The sequence below is a fragment of the Doryrhamphus excisus genome, linkage group LG2 (genome assembly GCF_037039965.1).
Source record: "Doryrhamphus excisus strain RoL-2023G ecotype Guam linkage group LG2, RoL_Dexc_Guam_v1.1, whole genome shotgun sequence".
NCBI classification, from domain to species: domain Eukaryota; kingdom Metazoa; phylum Chordata; class Actinopteri; order Syngnathiformes; family Syngnathidae; genus Doryrhamphus; species Doryrhamphus excisus.
The window spans coordinates 23,942,636-23,963,595 of NC_136358.1; the positions used below are offsets into that span (position 1 = coordinate 23,942,636).

At 38.0% G+C, this 20,960-nt stretch overlaps 1 protein-coding gene across 1 annotated transcript in view; it reads right to left on the bottom strand.

The window, feature by feature from the left end:
- The window catches only part of LOC144894420 (dynein axonemal heavy chain 9-like), a 95,780-nt gene that overhangs the window by 42,465 nt on the left and 32,355 nt on the right, over positions 1-20,960 (bottom strand). The window contains exons 24-28 of the mRNA XM_078789168.1: positions 19,064-19,224; positions 10,253-10,409; positions 6,606-6,710; positions 1,649-1,806; positions 79-217 (exon numbers count right to left, since the gene is read on the bottom strand). Of these exons, the coding sequence (XP_078645294.1) occupies positions 79-217; positions 1,649-1,806; positions 6,606-6,710; positions 10,253-10,409; positions 19,064-19,224 (720 nt within the window). The remainder of the gene's footprint in view (positions 1-78; positions 218-1,648; positions 1,807-6,605; positions 6,711-10,252; positions 10,410-19,063; positions 19,225-20,960) is intronic.

The following is a 20,960-nucleotide window of genomic DNA, read 5'->3' on the forward strand; positions in this document are numbered from 1 at the left end:
GTGAGGTCTTTTGAAAAAATCCATATCGGCGTGGACATGAAACATCCGGTCAAGAAATAGAATTTAAATCTTTAGTACCTGTTTTGAAAGTAGTTCTTTGCAAAGTGTGTAGAGCGTGATAAACTTCCTGGCGAGGACCCGGGCGCAGAGGAAGCCCTCAGCCACCAACATGATTTCACAAATCAGCTCAAAGTCCGGTACCACCATGGCACACGGTCTGTGACAGAAGGAAGAACCTTTTCACAGACCACAATGGCTCCAAAAACTCTTGACACTTATTTGGACATATATGACAAAAATAATGACAACACTAAATAGTTATTCATGTCAAAATGTGGGTGATTTTGGTTATTATCAAGAAAACCATGAAAGTTGCTAGATATCATTTATTAACCTTCGTCTTGTGTTAGCTTTCTGGTATCATTTCTTATGTTAACGGGTCGGTTTTGACCCATGTATTAAATCCGCTATAAAATACACTAAAAACTATAAGTTACCATCAAATTTACTTCTCATGTCTTGGTTACCTTCTTAGGCTTAATCATCCATGAGTTTGTTGGTTTTAATACTTTTGGTGTGTACATGTAGGCCTTTTTTTGTCACTATGCTCCTCCATTTCAATTTCCAAAAATGGTCAAATTAATCTCAAAAGAATCATATTAATAAATTGAAGGTTCTTTTGTTACCTGGTTATTACTGAGGGCTATAGAACATATCTCTTAAATTAATTAGTTTTATTTATTTTCTCATTCTAGTATTAATCACTAAAGAAACATCTATAGCACAGGGGTCTCAAACACGCGGCCCGCGGGCCAAATGTGGCCCGCAGGACACTAGTTTGAGGCCCCCGCCTTGATATGAAAGTTTAATGTTCGTGCAGCCCGCGCAAGTTTGATATGGATGCTGTAAAAATTATTACGTTTGATTAATGTTCATGTTAAAGGTTAAATAACTGTTAATAGTTATCCTCCCTATCCGTGTGGAAGTGGTAAGTTTTTGGCTATTTAAGTTTAAAGGAAATAACTTTAGGGCTACCGAAGGCTACCGTTTAGGTCGCTAGCTCTCTAGTTTGCGAGTTAGCATGTGTCTCAAGACCCTGCAGTTGCGCAATATGTTGTAAATAAAAAGAGTATAAATGTGACTATAGTCGTGTTTTGTCATGTCTACAGGGCTCTAATAATGCTTTGTTCATTTTAATCTGAAAAAAATAATTTGTCTACCCACCAACTATATGTGGTTTCTTAATTTGTAATTATTTGCTGTTTTATTATTGTTCTATTTATTTATTACTGATTGATTGATTTTCTTTATTCTTGATTTTATTTTGTGTAGAAAAAAAATGAAGATGTTTGAGAACAGTGGAATGTTTTATCAGAGCTTTTCTTGTAGAAAATCGGAACCAAAGCAAAGTTTATTCATTTTTCTGTTTTTAATAAATGCGTTTTTTTTTTTTTTGGGGGGGGGGGACCTGATGCGGCCCAGCCTCACCCAGACCCTAACTCCAGTGGCCCCCAGGTAAATTGAGTTTGAGACCCCTGCCGTAGATCAATTGCGGATGCAGAGTGAGCATCGCCAATCCACCTCATGATCTCATATTCTTTACAATAAATATCTTCTATTCAGATATATCTATCTACGTTCCACTGACCTGAACAGAGCCTTGAGGTTCTCAGGAAGCTCCGTCCTACCAGCGTAGCCTGGATTCATCGTGATGAAGATACCCACGGTGGGACAAAGGTTTACCTCTTCACCCATGAAATGAAACCTCGGTTTCTTATCTCGGATGGCATCCTGGATACTTTTGACCTGCGCAACAGCATACAGCATCGCCATGAAGATGATGATGGGATTATTAACACATTTTCAACTAAGCTTAAAACACTTTGACCCTGTCCATTTCATGTAAAGCATCATAGAATAAGACAATAAAATCCATCATTAACCACAGTTTCCTCAATAAAGGCGTACAGTCCTGTTCTACATCATGTGAAAGGCATCCTTCAATGACTTCCATTGTGAAACTGGGGTGGCAGGTGCCCCCCCGCCAGTATAGCAGTAGGGCAAACACTGCATTGTATTGAAGGTCTGAATGCCATCCTCTCAAGGCATCCTTCAGTGGAACACAAGCATGCGAGAAGAGCGTAACGAGTCGACAGCTGGAAAGAGGAGGAAGATGTTTTCATGGATGAGTACTTTGGCTACAGATCACTCAGTCGTATTAACACAAGAGAGAGAGAGCGGGGGAGACAGAGAAGATGTGGGAAAAAAAAGGAGTGCAGCTCCATCACTATCGCAGAAGTGGGGCATCAGTCTGGCTTATATTTGATGGGGTATGACTGTGTCTCCGTTCGAGTACCCTTTATAGATATGGGAGGAACTCCAGTGTCACCATCACATGTAAACCGAGAGTAGTTAAAGGGGGTCTCAAACACGCGGCCCGCGGGCCAAATGTGGCCCGCAGGACACTAGTTTGAGGCCCCCACCTTGATATGAAAGTTTAATGTTAGTGCGGCCCGCGCAAGTTTGATATGGATGCTGTATGGTATCATGTACCCAGAAAAAATTATTACGTTTGATTAATGTTCATGTTAAAGGTTAAATAACTGTTAATAGTTATCCTCCCTATCCGTGTGGAAGTGGTAAGTTTTTGGCTATTTAAGTTTAAAGGAAATAACTTGAAGGCTACCGTTTAGGTCGCTAGCTCACTAGTTTGCGAGTTAGCATGTGTCTCAAGACCCTGCAGTTGCGCAATATGTTGTAAATAAAAAGAGTATAAATGTGACTATAGTCGTGTTTTGTCATGTCTACAGGGCTCTAATAATGCTTTGTTCATTTTAATCTGAAAAAAATAATTTGTCTACCCACCAACTATATGTGGTTTCTTAAGTTTTTATTATTTGCCATTTTATTATTATTATTATTATTATTATTATTATTATTATTATTATTATTATTATTATTATATTTATTTATTACTGATTGATTGATTTTCTTTATTCTTGATTTGTTTATTTATTTTTCATCTTATTTTGTGCAGAAAAATAAAAATTAAGATATTTGAGAACAGTGGAATGTTTTATCAGAGCTTTTATTGTAGAAAATTTTATTGTAAATTTTATTGTAAAAAATTCCGTTTTTAATAAATGCATTTTTTTTTTAAAACCTGATGCGGCCCAGCCATGAACAGAAAAGGTGTCCAGTGTTCATGTAACATAAACAGTTTACTCATTTATAAGTCGCTCTGGAGTATAAGTCGCAGGAACAGCCAACCTATGAAAAAAAGTGTAACTTATAGTCCGGAAAATACGGTAATCCATTCCAATGGTAAACAACTGGATCTTCTGGATGGTACTTATTGTTGATGAGGGCTTCTAGCATATCCTGGTGAGATCGGCAACATGGACGCCATCTTTTAACTCGCAATGATTTATTTTTCTTGAATCCAATCGTGGTCTTTGGAATGTTGCTGTCACTTGCAACTTTATTTAATAAATTGCAACTCCGAGCGTCATGACAAAATGCACGAACAGGGGTCAAATACGATGAGGGTCCATTGTTCGCCCACTTGATTGTGGACGCCCACTTGATTACATGTATGTGCCTTGAGAGCTGTCACACGTAAGAACCAAATATGGTGAGATTTTGTCTTGGGGGCACGTGATACACGATACCAGAGATATTCCCAATTGAAGAATCTCTGGAAATTCGAACAATGAAGTAGTTCCCACATTCACGTCCAACCTTTGTTGGCTGAATCGCAGTTCAAATATACCCAATTTATATTCATGATGTTACGTCCAGTTTGAATTCCCTTAATATGGGACTTGCCCTACCACCTGTGCACAGCAAACCTAACAGGCAAGGGCGCATGTCGCCCTTGGATGGTAGCTGTGAGGATCAGGTGTGAGAGCCCAGACTTGCTATGGTGAGAGATCACTCAGTTGTAGCCGACTCCACTGTAAAACGGGCTGCCGACTGTCACAGCGCAGGTCTTTCTTCCCAAGGTCTACTTCTCCACATATAAAGCACCGTGATTTATTATTCATTAAGCCGTGCAGCACCTACTCATTTCTGCGGCTCTTTAAAATTCTCTATGCTTACTTGCAGGGTCTTGAAGAGGCGACTGCTTGACTTTTTTTTTTGCTGCTGTGAAAGAAAAGCAAGGGCATCAGACTTACTTTTATCCACTGCAATGACTAACGAGTCAAGGAACACTCGTCATCATTATGGAGATGACCCTAATCAACAAGTTTGCAGTGTAGATGCTATTTCATGACAATGTTCCACGTGCATACAAACCATGTAAGAAACAAAACAAAACAATGCAACCATGCAGAAAGGTTTCTTTTGATCTGCGATGGCAGGATGTGCAGTGACATAACACCGAGCATCAGCTGAAACACAGAAGAGGCCGGATGTCTGACAGGCTAGCCGGGTCACGTGTTTAGAGCTCCAGTTCTGAGCATGAAGCCGAGGACGCCGCAGCGTGGAACCGACTGGATCACTTTGACAGAGAGAATGGAAAAATTGAAAAACCCACCTCGAGACTCTCCACACAGGAGGCTGCCTGCTACGCTTAATGGGCTGCAACACAATGTGTTCGCAAAGTCAATTGCTATTTTCTTGGGGGCGATTTTATGATTATTATGATTATTATGATTATTATGATTATTATGATTATTATGATGATTATGATTATTATGATTATTATGATTATTATGATTATTATGATTATTATGATTATTATGATTATTATGATTGTGATGATATGATTATGATTATTATGATTATGATGATTATTATGATTATTATGATTAATATGATTACGATTATAATTATGATTATGCTTATTGTGATTATGCTTGTTGTGATTATGATTATTATGATTATTATGATTATTATGATTATTATGATTATTATGATTATTATGATTATTATGATTATTATGATTATTATGATTATTATGATTAATATGACTGTTGTGATTATTATGGTTATGATTATTATGATTATGATTATTGTGGTTATTATGATTATTATTGTTATTATGATTATGATTAGAATGATTATTATTATTATCATTATTATTGTTCTTATTATTATTGTTATTGTTATTATTATTATTATTATTATTATTATTGTGTATGCTACTATTACAGTGACAATAATAATGTCAATGATGTCAGTACATCATACTTTATTCTCTTTTTCTTGTTCTGCTTTCTAATTACTCTAATTACAATTTTGTAATTTCAATTTTAAAAAAACAAGATTATTATTATTATTCATTCATTCATTTTCTACCGCTTTTTCCTCATGACGATCGCGGGGGTGCTGGAGCCTATCCCAGCTGTCTTGGGGCGAGAGGTGGGGTACACCCTGGACTGGTGGCCAGCCAATCACAGGGCACATATAGACAAACAACCATTCACACTCTCTTATTCTTATTCTTATTCTTATTCTTATTCTTATTCTTATTCTTATTCTTATTATCATTATCATTATCATTATCATTATCATTATCATTCTTATTCTTATTCTTATTCTTATTCTTATTCTTATTCTTATTCTTATTCTTATTCTTATTCTTATTCTTATTATTATTATTATTATTATTATTATTATTATTATTATTGTGTATGCTTCTATTACAGTAATAATAATAATGTCAATAATGTCAATACATCGTACTTTATTCTCCCAACATTTTTCTTGTTCTGCTTTCTAATAAGTCTAATTACAACTTTGTTTTTTTGTTATAATACAGCAACTTAAAAAAATAACATGTTTTTATTTTAAGATTTCGACGTTATGCTACTACAATGACATTATTTTCCCTGATAATATTATTATGTAATTCTCCTGAAATTATTATTATATCTTATATAATATCTTATTATTATATATGTTGTTCGGTGATATTTTTAGAATGTGAGAAACAAATAAGTGTGGGCTGCACATGGCCCCCGGGCCGCACTTTGGACACCACCGGTGCAGATCTAGTAAGGACGATTTGACGAGACGTTCTTGATGGGCTATGGGGGAAAAATAGTCATCAATTGATGATTTTTTCCATTGGATATGATTTTCAGTGGAACAGGAAACTCTTTCTATGGATGTTCTGAACTCTTGCATTTTTTAATACCGTTGCCATAATGAGCAGAAGGACGTTGTACGGAGGAAGTACTTTCCCCGGAGCTGTCACGTTGTATTGTTTAGACTGCAAACAGCCTGAGACTGAATCAACACCATCGCACCCCATTCTGCCTCACTTGCTCCAAGAGGCAATTAATCAAAATGCCATACAACCAGAAGAATTTGTGACAATCAATAATTCTGCCTATTTGGAGGCAGAATACGTTGAACGAGAGGCTGTGTAAGAAAGTTTACATTGGACTATTTTTCAGGATCGCTTAGTTTGCTGTGAACGTTGTAATGCAAAAGAGGTCCCTGTGTTGCCAGTGTGTGTGTTTTCCTTTAACCGATGATTTTTTTTTTACCACAACCTAGTAAATAGACTACTTCACAAATACAAGAAAAGTATTAAGACACAAGTGCTACAGAATTTGATGGCATCTTAGATGGTAAAGTGGACTTGCACTTACCTGTACTGCCACCACGGACAGCACCTCCACTGAGATCCTGTTGAATTCATCAAAACAGCCCCAAGTGCCTGTCTGAGCCAGACCTTTGTAGATGTTTCCACAGGACTGTTGGAAAGAAAAAGATAGAAAAAGGGACATATTCAGATTGACGCTGCAGACTGGGTCAAAATATGTTATACTAATGGATGATTTAGGGTCGTTTTAAAAAGTTACACAGACATTAATCATCAATTATGCAACACTGTTTGTGTCTGGGGTGTCCAGTCTTGACCTTTCAAAAGGCCACCAGATAATTCCTCATGGTTTCCATGTAAGTACGGAAATTGTGATTTACTTTTTCCCCCACAATTGCCTGTCTTCCACTGTGTTTTTAGTTTTTTTTTTTTTTTTTGACCTTTTTCGTAGCTTTACCCCCCAGTAGCTGGAAACCTCATATTACAAATATGCAACATAAGGTGGCAAAAAATATTTCAATATTGAACAAAGCAAAATTTGTTCTCAATCAGAAATCACTCCACATTCTTTATTGATCTCTGGTTCTACCATGGGGTAATAACCATAAAAGCAATCTTCACTCGCTAAATGTACTGCAAAAAAGGTCAGTAAGGATAATTCATAATGCCGCCTACAGAGAACATACTAACTCCTTATTTCTAAAATCACAAATATTTCAACTTGCTAATATAGTTCATCTTAAAAACAGCTCAAATAATGCATAAGGCTAAAAAAAAAAACAATTAGCTAAAAATGTCATCCAATACTTCTCTACAAGAGAGGAGAAATATGATCTCAGGGAAGAAGTACATTTGAAACACTTCTATGCTAGGACTACGTTAAAAAGCCATAGCATTTCAGTATGTGGAATCAAACTATGGAATGGATTGAGTAAGGACCTCAAACAATGCACAACGATGAGCCAATTCAAGAAACAATACAAGCAGTTGATGTTTGCTAAATACAAGGATGAAGAGTCTTGAACCAGTCATGATGTGCTATATATATCACTATATTGACACTTACTATGGTACCCATTATGTCATTGGATGCTCATATCACCTCGTACTTTGGTACGTGACAAAAAATTTAATTTAATTTAATTTAATTTAATTTAATTTAATTTAATTTAATTTAATTTAATTTAATTTAATTTAATTTAATTTAATTTAATTTAATTTTATTTTATTTTATTTTATTTAATAAAAAAACTAAACTATATTAGGAAAGCAGGAAGTGAACAAATGTAACAGTTACTGATTTTAAAAGAAGCAGATGGAGGGGTAGGATTTAATAAGCTTTGCTTCTTCCTACTCCTTTTGGACATGTGGAACTGTGAACTGATTATGGGATGCACTCAATTGTAATCTGATGCAGGTTCAAATGAAATTAAACCATTACCATTACCAGTAGGCGATTATAGTGTACATAAGGCCTTATGTGATATGTTTTTGTTTTCCAAAATTCCACACACAAATTCCTCTACAAGAATAGGAATTCATCCTTATTTTAAAGGGTGGATGTGTGTTGTCTGTGTTTCGAATGTCTGTTGGCGCTTGGGATCAAGAATAAATGTCCTTATGCTCCTCAGAACTTAGAAGACGCCAGCGGGCATCTTAGAACACTTGTTTTGATTAACAACACGATATAAACACACTCATACAGCCACACACACACCTAGCATTCTCTGCTAAACCAAGATAACCAAGATTTCCGTCAATTGTTCCATTTCAATTGTTCCTGAAATGGCGGTTGGTCGTTGGAACGCACATAAAGAACCACAAGATATAAACCCAAACTTGCTTCTAAAACAACATACTCCAGCAAAGTACGTGGTCGGGATCCGTTCACGTCCACATTTGACTTTTCCCAGCATCAACCTGGACCAAGATGAAGGCTGACTTTTCCCTTCAATTTACACGGCAAAGAATCGTTCAAAGAGAGCAGATTCAAGGATTGATTTAACATGTGGGGGTGTGCGCATCAGCGAATGTAAGGAATGGCGCCATGCCAGTTTGTCCTGCATGTGTTCCTGCTGGAGGATATTAGCACCTCCCTTTTGACACCTCGTTGGCATGCGTACAGCCAGGGCTGTTGTATGCCAGGATACCGTGATGATGCACCTGTCTGGGAAAAGCAGGAGGTTGTAGGATTGCAAGACCGTGTTTACGCCTCCCTTGACCACTCTATATGCAGAAGGTGTGCACCAATATACATGAGTGAACCATGAATTGGGTTACAGCCAGGGTGCAGCCAGGGAATTGTGACATGGCTAGGTGAAGAAATAAGTGTCAGGTTGGAGCACATCAGCGCTTCTTCCAAAGGGGCCGGCAAAGAGAAGATGCAAGGGCAGAAGATTGAAAATAGATGACAGATGCATACCATACCGATTAGGTCATTAATATGGAAAGTTACAAGCGTAATGGCAGGCACTAATCACAGTCATTAGGGTCATGTACCTCGCTTTTAACGTCACATTTCAGGTCAACTAAATGCCAGTCATCCGACTAACAACAAATGATGAAAGGGAAACATTTCATTGCTATTTTTCCGAACATGTCGATCAGGTGATGAACAACCTATTTCACTTGAATCCTTGTTTGCCATAAACTGCTCTCTCACTCCCGTTGAACTCCCCTTGAAACATGCTGAAAAGTCAACAGTGCAAAATGTCAATTCTTACTATACGTCAACTGGTCTTCAGATGTTGATGGAGGAGAGCATTAAAAAGGTTTCTGCTTGTTTATCTTCTTGTAATGGTAATGGTTTTATTTCATTTGAACATGCATCAGATTACAATTGAGTGCATCCCATAATCAGTTCACAGTTCCACATGTCCAAAAGGAGTAGGAAGAAGCAAAGCTTATTAAATCCTACCCCTCCATCTGGTACTTTTACAATCAGTAACTGTTACATTTGTTCACTTCCTGCTTTCCTAATAGTTTTTTTTAAATAAAATAAAATAAAATAAAATAAAATAAAATAAAATAAAATAAAATAAAATAAAATAAAATAAAATAAAATAAAATAAAATAAAATAAACATAATGGGTACCATATTAAGTGTCAATATAGTGATATATATAGCACATCATGACTGGTTCAAGACTCTTCATCCTTGTATTTAGCAAACATCAACTGCTTGTATTGTTTCTTGAATTGGCTCATCGTTGTGCATTGTTTGAGGTCCTTACTCAATCCATTCCATAGTTTGATTCCACATACTGAAATGCTATGGCTTTTTAACGTAGTCCTAGCATAGAAGTGTTTCAAATGTACTTCTTCCCTGAGATCATATTTCTCCTCTCTTGTAGAGAAGTATTGGATGACATTTTTAGCTAATTGGTTATTTTTAGCCTTATGCATTATTTTATCTGTTTGAAGATGAACTATATCAGCAAATTTAAGTATTTGTGATTTTAGAAATAAGGAGTTAGTATGTTCTCTGTAGGCGGCATTATGAATTATCCTTACTGACCTTTTTTGCAGTACATTTAGCGAGTGAAGATTGCTTTTATAGTTATTGGCCCATATTTCCACACAATAAGTAAGATAAGTAAGATATCTTGGCTCTATCGCAAGCTCTGACTGCCGCTGCACAACATGGCTTCCAGTGAAGCCGCTTTTGTCCAGATGTGTAAGTTGCCGACTCACCTTGTAGTCCATTTGCTCCGAGCAGTTAAACACGTAGACCATGATGCCGAGTGCTCGCCCCAAGTCTTTGGTTGTCTCGGTTTTCCCAGTCCCTGCAGGCCCTGCGGGAGCTCCACTCATTGTCAGGTGGAGGGACTGAGTCAAGGTGATGTAACATCTGAACGTAAAGCAGATACACGTGTCACCTCAAAGCACTGAAAACAGACAGCAAGCCAAAATAAAAGAAAAAAGTGCATGACCCCCACATTTAGAAACACATGTGACGTGCACAGCTGAGTCTAAAAGTTGACCCGAGGGTTTGAATCCGAGGGTTTCTCTCCACTGTTCAGTTACAATGAAGTACTTAGTGAATGTTGTTATTCTTCACACCTGTCTGGAAACATCCATTCTAGGTTAATTAGAAACAGTAAATTGCCTATTGACGAGATGGGAGTGGTTGCATTTCCAACCACTCTGTCGCAGAATTATCCAATTTCACTCGGTCTGAAAAGTATTGCATTTTAAAAGTATTTTTTTTAAGTAGTTTTTAAAGTAGCTCACAGTACATAAATAACCTTTCTACACACTGGGCAAGTATTTGTTTAGATATGAACAGATTATAAAAATAAATAAATAAATAACATTAAAATTTGAAGAAAATAAGTATTTGATGCTGTTAGGAATGGAACATGTTCCACTCTGTTCTCACACAGCGATAACACAATCACAGACCTGCCACCTTTCATACAATGGCACGCTGCCCTTTTGAAATAATGATGCTATTAGGAATGTAATATTTTCCACTCTGTTCTCACACAGCGATAACACAATCACAGACCTGCCACCTTTCATACAATGGCACCCTGTCTATTCGAATTAATGATACTGGTAGGAATGGAATATGTTCCACTCTGTTCTCACACAGCGATAACACAATCACAGACATGCCACCGTTCATACAATGGCACCCTGTCCTTTTGAATTAATGATGCTGTTAGGAATGGAATATGTTCCACTCTGTTCTCACACAGCGATAACACAATCACAGACCTGCCACCGTTCATACAATGGCACCCTGTCCTTTTGAATGAATGATACTGTAGGAATGGAATATGTTCCACTCTGTTCTCACACAGCGATAACACAATCACAAACCTGCCACCGTTCAAACAATGGCACCCTGTCCTTTTGAATTAATGATGCTGTTGGGAATGGAATATGTTCCACTCTGTTCTCACACAGCGATATCACAATCACAGACCTGCCACTGTTCATACAATGGCACCCTGTCCTTTTGAATTAATGATGCTGTTAGGAATGGAATATGTTCCACTCTGTTCTCACACAGCGATAACACAATCACAGACCTGCCACCTTTCATACAATGGCACCCTGTCCTTTTGAATTAATGATGCTGTTAGGAATGGAATATGTTCCACTCTGTTCTTACACAGCGATATCACAATCACAGACCTGCCACCTTTCATACAATGGCACCCTGTCCTTTTGAATGAATGATACTGTAGGAATGGAATATGTTCCACTCTGTTCTCACACAGCGATAACACAATCACAGACCTGCCACCTTTCATACAATGGCACCCTGTCTATTTGAATTAATGATACTGGTAGGAATGGAATATGTTCCACTCTGTTCTCACACAGCGATAACACAATCACAGACCTGCCACTTTTCATACGATGGCACCCTGTCCTTTTGAATTAATGATACTGTTAGGAATGGAATATGTTCCACTCTGTTCTCACACAGCGATTATTATTATTATTTGAATTACAGATTCTGGCAGCCCATTTACTTTTAGACTTATCAGCAGCCTTTGATACAGTCTTAACTAGTCTTAGCTCTGGTGTGCCTCAAGGCTCCATTTTGGATCCAGCCTTGTTTGCTCTGTACATGTTGCCCTTGGGGTCTATCATCTCCAAATATAATGGTTTTTTTTGCAGATTATCTGCCTTTGAAATCTGGTACAGACTCCCTTTCTGCCCTTTTGAACTGGTTACCTGTTGCTTACAGGATCCAGTTCAATGTTCTTTTGGTTTTTAAATGTCTGAATGGGCTGGCTCCCTCATACTTACCTGACTTATTGAGTGTTTATGTTCCTACCAGAACTATGAGGTCCAGCTCACAGTTTCTGTAAACAATGCCTCGGTCTAAAACTTAAATATTGGGGTGATAGGGCCTTCTCTGTCGCAGGTCCGAGACTTTGGAATCCTTATTGAAATTTCACTTTTATGGTCTGGCTTTTAACACAGGTTAACCTGGGCATTGTGTGCTTTTATTGTTTTATTGTTTTTATTAGTGTCATTATTCTGTGCAATATTTTTACTTTTTGCTTTGTTGCTTTTATTTTTAGCTGTATGACTTATTATGATTAGGATTATTATGCATGTGTGTTTTGTGTTATATTGGCTGCTGTACAGCACTTAACTTGAAATGTGATGTGCTATATAAATAAATTTGACCTTGACATTGACCTTTGTTGATTGGCTGGCCGTTCTTTCCTGCGCTACCATTGCAATGGCTTGTATCTACTCCAAATAGAATACATTGTTGAACTAACTTTTTGACTTATAGAGTTATTTCACAGTTGAAAGAATGAACGCACCTGGGCGGTTCCAGCCCCTTCTAAAAGGACTGGATGGAACAATGCCTACATGTACTTAGTGATGGATGCTGATGGCTTACCAGCCTGACATAGTGGCGGCGGATAGGCGTCAGAAGAAAGGAGTGGTGATATACAATATGTAGCAATATAGAGTGACAGCAACATCAGGAAGAAGAAACATGAAAAACTGGAAAAAACGCCCATGACTGATGCAAGTGAGGAACTGAGGGAAGTGTGGGGTGTGAAGGCAATAGTGTTGCCAGTAGTACTGGGGGCCACTAACCCCCAAAGCTGGGTGGATGGCTCCAGCACAGACCAGGAACGACATCTGAGAGCACAACACAGCTGTCCCTTGGCACATCAGGGTTCAAACATCACTCCCTCACTCTATTACTTTTTTTCAAAAACGCATGGTCAACTCCATTCATCAACTGTTCGTAAGAAAAACAGTCATGCACCGAACACGCCCAGTCCACATTGTACGTACGTTTCTCCACTGTGTAGCAGTTCCTTGCTTTAATGACAAAAGCCTCCCACATTCTAAAAACATGCTAGGTTAATTAGCCACTCCAAAATTGTCCATAGGTATGAATGTGAGTGTGAATGGTTGTTTGTCTATATGTGCCCTGTGATTGGCTGGTGTACCCCGCCTCTCGCCCAAAGACAGCTGGGATAGGCTCCAGCACCCCCGCGACCCTTTTGAGGAAAACGAGGAATGTTTTATTATATATTTTGGTGTGGAAAACCGGAACCAAAGTACTGAAAAAGTGTAGGGTATAGCAGAAGCAAAAGCATTGAAGATAGTTTTTTTATTGTTTTTTTTTTCCAGTTTTTAATAAATGAGTTTTTTTTTTTTTTTAAATCCTGATGCGGCCCGGCTTCACCCAGAACCTAGCTCTAACGTCTTTGGCCAAGATGTCCATGTAGCCCTTCACTGCAGTTTGCATACATCTGCTTCAAAACATGTCTGGGAAGAGCATGAAAGAAAGCGGTGCACAAATTCCCTTGATGAACACGACCCAGGGGACTCAATCCCCTTGACGGACAAATAGAGAGGGCACAACGGTACCGAAAGGGTGGATCCATCACAGGACAATCAATCTCCACTGCAATCACACTAAAATTGACATGCTGACATGGTAAAACGTGCAATGTACCGTGTTTGTATCTTAACGCTCAAAGGTCAAGGCCTGTCGATGACAAATGTTCAAACTGATAAAACACAATATATGGAATAAGGTGTCGGCGGTTGTAAGGAGTGGTATTGCAAAGCGGTCCGGAGTCACAGCAACATGGAGACCCAAAAAAGGCAACATCAATACAGGACATAAACTAATAAACAATTTTACAAGGCATGCTTTTAAATTCAGTTTAATCAGCTGCGACGGAAAGTCAAAACTATTGATTTTTTATTGAAGTGCTCAGGCGGTACGGGCCAATGGAGAGCCATGGCTTAACTCTCTGTGTGGAGTTTGCATGTTCTCCCCGTGCATGTGTGGGTTTTCTCCGGGTACTCCGGTTTCCTCCCACATTCCAAAAACATGCTAGGTTAATTAGCGACTCCAAATTATCCATAGGTATGAATGTGAGTGTGATTGGTTGTTTGTCTATATGTGCCCTGTGATTGGCTGGCCACCAGTCCAGGGTGTACCCCGCCTCTCGCCTGAAGACAGCTGGGATAGGCTCCAGCACCCCCCGCAACCCTCGTGAGGAAAAAGCGGTAGAAAATGAATGAATGAATGAATTTTTTTTTGGGGGGGGGTGCTCAGTTGAATGAAAATTGTAAGGCCAACTCCTGAGTGCAATTCTAATGTCTGATCGCCAATGTTTCTGGATGAACGGACAATCGAATCTGCAGACAGAGTTTGAAACATGAAGAGCCATACCATATTTAGAGGAGGGGGCCATAAAAGCTCTTCTACGTCTAAGCTGCACCAAGCCCAACTCAATGAACGTGGAAAAACATTAATTCATTAATTTTCTACTGCTTTTTCCTCACAAGGGTCGCAGGGGTGCTGGAGCCTATCCCAGCTGTCTTTGGGCGAGAGGCAGGGTACACCCTGGACTGGTCGCCAGCCAATCACAGGGCACGTGGAAAAACAGTCACATAAAAAAAAAGCACCAATTCTGCTTGAGAGATTGTCGGTGCAAACGGCATATTGGTGACACGGTGTTATGTTATGAGCGTAGCAGCTTATTGGTGTCTCCTGAGCCGCTGTTGTGCATAACCTCATTATACGATAATAGAATCAGCTCCTGAGCTTTGATTAGCATAGAGGCTGATTAGCAATACCAGTGATTGCTTCTCCAACAGAACCTGTCAGGACTAACAAATAGGCCGCCAATGTAATATCAATAAACCAGTAGCATGGATGTGAACTGATGGAGACGATCAAGGCTTTATTGATCAGAGTAATAAACAGAACTCTTTGCTTTTGCGAGCAGTGGAGCCATGAATTTAACGAGGTACTGGTTAATAAATGATCTATGGAAGAGAGGAATATCGAAAGGCACGAAGCAAGACAGAAGACAAATGATCCCATCTGTATACAGTCCAAGCAAATATCAGCGCAAACAGGCCTTATGGCAGCCCCCTGAAATATGTGCTGAAATCTCACATTCTGTCTTCAGGGCTGCTCGGATGAAGTACTTTTACTGCAATATCAGTCCCTCGCTTGGCATCATTCTTCCTGCGTTTCTCTGCATCTGCTTTGTGTTTATGTTTAAGTCCAATATTTCTGGCATTATGCAGCAGCTGTGGAGCTCCTGGATGCAAACGATGTGTCAATAGCATTCCTGCTGTTATTGATTGGTTGCTTCAGTCTAATGATAGCACACTATACCCTTTGTAGCTTGCAGTAAACAAGCGCTACTGTTTATCTGGCATTCATGTTTTAACACTGTTGCAAGACGTGAACACCACTACATGCAAAAAAGCAAAATATTTCCTAATACAATCCTGATCAAAATATTAAGACCAGGTGAACATTTGCAAAAATTTACATTTTGCACTGTTCCACTTGTTCCACTTCAAAATGCAAAACAAATCTGAGTTAGCATTCATTCATTCATTCATTTTCTACCGCTTATCCTCACGAGGGTCGCGGGAGTGCTGGAGCCTATCCCAGCTGTCTTCGGGCGAAAGGCGAGGTACACCCTGAACTGGTCGCCAGCCAATCACACGGCACATGTAGACAAACAACCATTCACACTCACATTCATACCTATGGACAATTTGGAGTTGTCAATTAACGTAGCATGTTGGAATCTAATTAAAACAATATTAAAATACCTTAAATTAAATTTTACATTTAATTTTTTAAATTTAAAATGCAATATTAAAAAAAACATCCCAGACTACGACCATGGACAATAGGTAGAAATTTTGTCATTTTGAATGAAAATTAACAGGAAGTATTCATATTATAATAGTAAAAACATTACAATTCAATTTGAGGTTTAGCTTTTCGGTGATTAGCCATAAAAACAAATCAGGAAATGGAAATGTCTAATCAATATATGATCATCATATCAATATTAAAATCTGTAAAAACAACTCAGGGTGAGTCAGTATTAAATTAATTCATTCATTCATTTTCTGGACTGGTGGCCAGCCAATCACAGGGCACATATAGACAAACAACCATTCACACTCACATTCATACCTATGGACAATTTGGAGTGGCCAATTAACCTAGCATGTTTTTGGAATGTGGGAGGAAACCGGAGTAGGGTTAGGGTTAGGGTTAGGGTTGCAAACTCCACACAGAGATGGCAGAGGGTGGAATTGAACTCAGGTCTCCTAGCTGTGAGGTCTGCGCGCCAACCACTCGACCGCCGTGCCGCCCTCAGTATTAAATATGTGCCTTAATTTGATGGTGCGGGAGGGACCCGAAGTACCCAGAAAAACAGCAAAGAAACAGAAGAAAGTAAAAAAAAAACGTGGACGTATGAGCATTGGATGAACGGGTGTCCTCCATTTCAAGCACAAGATAAGCCACAGCAGGAAGCATGGGATATCACGGGATTAAACTGGTGCAAACCAAAGGTCGGTCTGTCATGTTGAGCGTGACATACATGGTATTCCTGGGATGGTGTAACAACATCATACAGGAACCATACTTCTTAGCTCTTTCTGAAGCTGCGGATGAAACCTTCAGACAAAATGTCTCCCATTGTCAAAATGAAAGCCGAGAACATCCAGTCCAGCATATGGTGAGCTCTTGCTCCGTACCTGCTGATCTAGTCATCAAAGCCTATTGTTTCTGCTTTGGTCTGGCCTCAAATAGAACGCGGGTTAAATGTGGCAGATCTGGAGACGCGGCATGCCAAATTCTGTTGAAACGTCCATCTGAACAAACAAACGTGTTGTCCAAATTCCCAAGGTGAGTCAATCTAAAGCTGCTGCTTGCCATGGACATCCACTACGATCCAAATGAAGGTTCCCAGTGTATTCCATGCATCCATTTTCTGTACCACTTGTACGCTGGAGCCTATTCCAGCAGTCTCCATTGGTCTCCATAGACTATATATTTTACACGTAACAGTCCACCTGGTATTATTGTATCTGTAAAATTGTCATGCAATCTGCTATTATTATTTATTATTTTATATTTATATTAAAATATTTTAAAAATAATAAAATATTATAATAATTACAATAAAATAAAAATAATAATTATTATATTATTATTATGTAAAATATGCAAATATAACAATAATATTATATAATTAATATAATAATTAGCATTAATATAATAATTATAATTATCATAATAGTTCTAATAATAATAATTATAATAATCTAATAATAATAATAATAATAATTATTATTATTATTATTATGTGCTTGTGTCCCTTTTTCAGGAGCACTTTGTAAACAACAGACCATGTCAAAAAACGAAATTGATAAAACCATCAAAAGGTTGGCTCAGGCCATGATGCCAGGTTGTATGTTGAGTTTAAATGAAATACTTTGGAAAGATTGGGCGGGCCGTATTCAAACACTTGGCGGGCCGGATGTGGCCCCCGGGCCGTAGTTTGCCCACCCCTGCACTAGAGTATAGAAAAGAGTATAGATGATCTTTGAGGCCAACAGATGCTTATGTTAGGTTTTCCTTTCTCATTAGGATTTCTGGATTCTATGATTATTTTAACATATCAACTTGATTACAATTTGAACATAAATTTGCATCTGGTATTAGAATGCAAATTATTCTTTATCTAGCTATTTTGTTTCTTTTTTATATTATTGTTATAATTTAGGGTGGCACGGCGGTCACAGCGAGGAGACCAGGGTTCAATTCCACCCTCAGCCATCTCTGTGTGGAGTTTGCATGTTCTCCCCGTGCATGCGTGGGTTTTCTCCGGGTACTCCGGTTTCCTCCCACATTCCAAAAAACATGCTAGGTTAAGGTTATGCTAGGTTGTCCATAGGTATGAATGTGAGTGTGAATGGTTGTTTGTCTATATGTGCCCTGTGATTGAGAACAATTGAGTGGGTGGGTGAGAACAATTCTGTACCCCCCTGTAAATTACAAGACCATCGACAAGACTTTTGATGAGAAAAAGACACAATATTTCACAACTCGAAAAAAAATTAAAATAACTGGACAAAATAACGGTCAATCACAGTCCCTCTGGAGCTCACCTGGTGGGGTAAGGTTCACTGAGAAAGGTGAGGGACCAGCCCACAATTACAAGGGGGGTACAGGTAAGGGGTGGTATGACTCAGATGGTCATCTTCATCTTATGGTTGTCATTTCAATCCATATTCGGTGACGGTAGAAAAGCGTTATACAAGAGAATGCCCATTTACCATTAGCATTTCATGATGACAAGGGAGTTGGGAGCACATTTACCAAGAAAAACATGACTTTTTGAGCTTTGCTGTAATGCATTTGAGATCCTGCAGTGCCTGCAAGTACCCCCTGCTCAATAATGAACACTTGCATTACTCAGACAAGGCTTTGGAGAACTATTTGCCAGTGGACTTGCTATGTTTGGAGTCACAGAAATAGTGAACAACAACCATCAAACATGGAGGTAAAAACATTCTGCTTTAGGGCTTTTTCTTTGACCAAGACACAACTACAGACGAATCTGCTGCTTGTCCTTGCATAAAGCACCGGAAGCCCTGAAACTACGTCACTACCGTAAAATGCCCCATTAAATGCAACACAAACAACAATCATCAGCTCTTTACCTGTCTGTTAGCGGCGTGATGACCAATCGCGGCGTGTTTCCCAGGTACTCGTAGGAGTACAGGAACTGAGCATCGCATATATTTGCAAAACAATGCTTCTCCTTCTCATCCCAACGGTGCCTCAGCTGGGAAAGCCATACAAATGCCTGGGAATTCTCCACCTGAGTGAAAAGAAAGTGCCAAAGGTTGACGATAAAGCCCCAAATAATCTACGCTTTCCCCTCTCTAATTATGTTAATGGCATAGCTCGCATGAATAACTTGGGTGTATTATTCACTTCAAATGTATCCCACAGGATATATTAGTGCCAGGATAATAATATGCACTGTATGGACAAAGGTACTGGGACGTATGGGAAGAGAGTATCTGCTGGTGCAAGTGTAATGGTTTCCCCAATGAATACATTTAATTGATTGACAGCCATAATTTAGGCGATTCCCTTTGGTGAAAATACTTATAAAATTAATGATAGAAGTGTGAGGAAGTATTGACATAGGAAACTATCACTATGTTAAACCTTACGGTGGATTATCAATACGCCCTCTGTTTTACTTGTTGTTTAAGAGGTGTTTCTTGGGTAGAGTCCGTTAAACTGAAAGCTTAAACAATGGCTAATTTATGGATCAAAGGACAGATCCCATGATTAAGAAAGTGATGAGCTGGACTAGTGAAATGGATTTTAATATCACGTTTTTAAGTCTTCTGCACCGATCGTGGTTTGATCTGACAAATCTTCTGTACGTTTGATCAAGTGTAGCATCACTACAGCTTCTGCTTGGACTCCGATGACAAAAAGCGTCTCACGTATTGTTACACCCGCAAACGTAATAACCGCCCACAAACGTAATAAACTATAATAAAATGTAATACAAATCTGCAGCTTTGAATGTAATAATCCCGCAAATGTAATAAATTTCCCACAAACGTAATAAAATTAAACGTAATACTGAATATTGAAAAAATTTGAAAATTATTACATATTGTTTGTGGCCGTATATGTGCGTTTTTGTTACAGTATATTATTGTATGTGTGATTTTGTGTGTACATGGTGAAGAAATAATCAAAAGAAATAATAATAATAATTCGAAGAATATCATTTGAATACATTAAAGGAACCTTTAATTATTAAATTATAATTTATATAATAATAATAATAATAATAATAATAATAATAATAATAATAGGGTGTACCCTAGGGTGTATCCAGGGTGTACCCCGCCTCTTGCCCAAAGACAACTGGGATAGGCTCCAGCACCCCCCGCGACCCTCGTGAGGAAAAGCGGTAGAAAATGAATGAATAAATAAATGAATTCAAAGAATATCATTTGAATAAATTAAAGGAACCTTTAATTATTAAATTATAATTTATATAATAATAATAATAATAATAATAATAATAATAATAATAATAATAATAATAATAATAATTTTATTAAAACAATTGCAATTATCTGTGATTGGCTGGCCACCAGTCCAGGGTGTACCCCGCCTCTCTCCCAAAGACAGCTGGGATAGGCTCCAGCACCCCCGTGACCCTCGTGAGGAAAAGCGGTAGAAAATGAATGAATGAATGAATGAATTCAAAGAATATCATTTGAATACATTAAAGGAACCTTTAATTATTAAATTATAATTTATATTATATAATAATAATAATAATAATAATAATAATAATAATAATAATAATAATAATAATAATAATAATTTTATTAAAACAATTGCAATTATCTGTGATTGGCTGGCCAGAGAGAATGAATGAATGAACGAATTGCAATTATCACAATTATGTTATCTTTTTATTTAAACTAAATTATAATTTAATAATTAAAGATTCCTTTAATGTATTCAAATGATACTCTTTGAATAATATTTCTTCCACAAAAAAAAGAAAAAAAA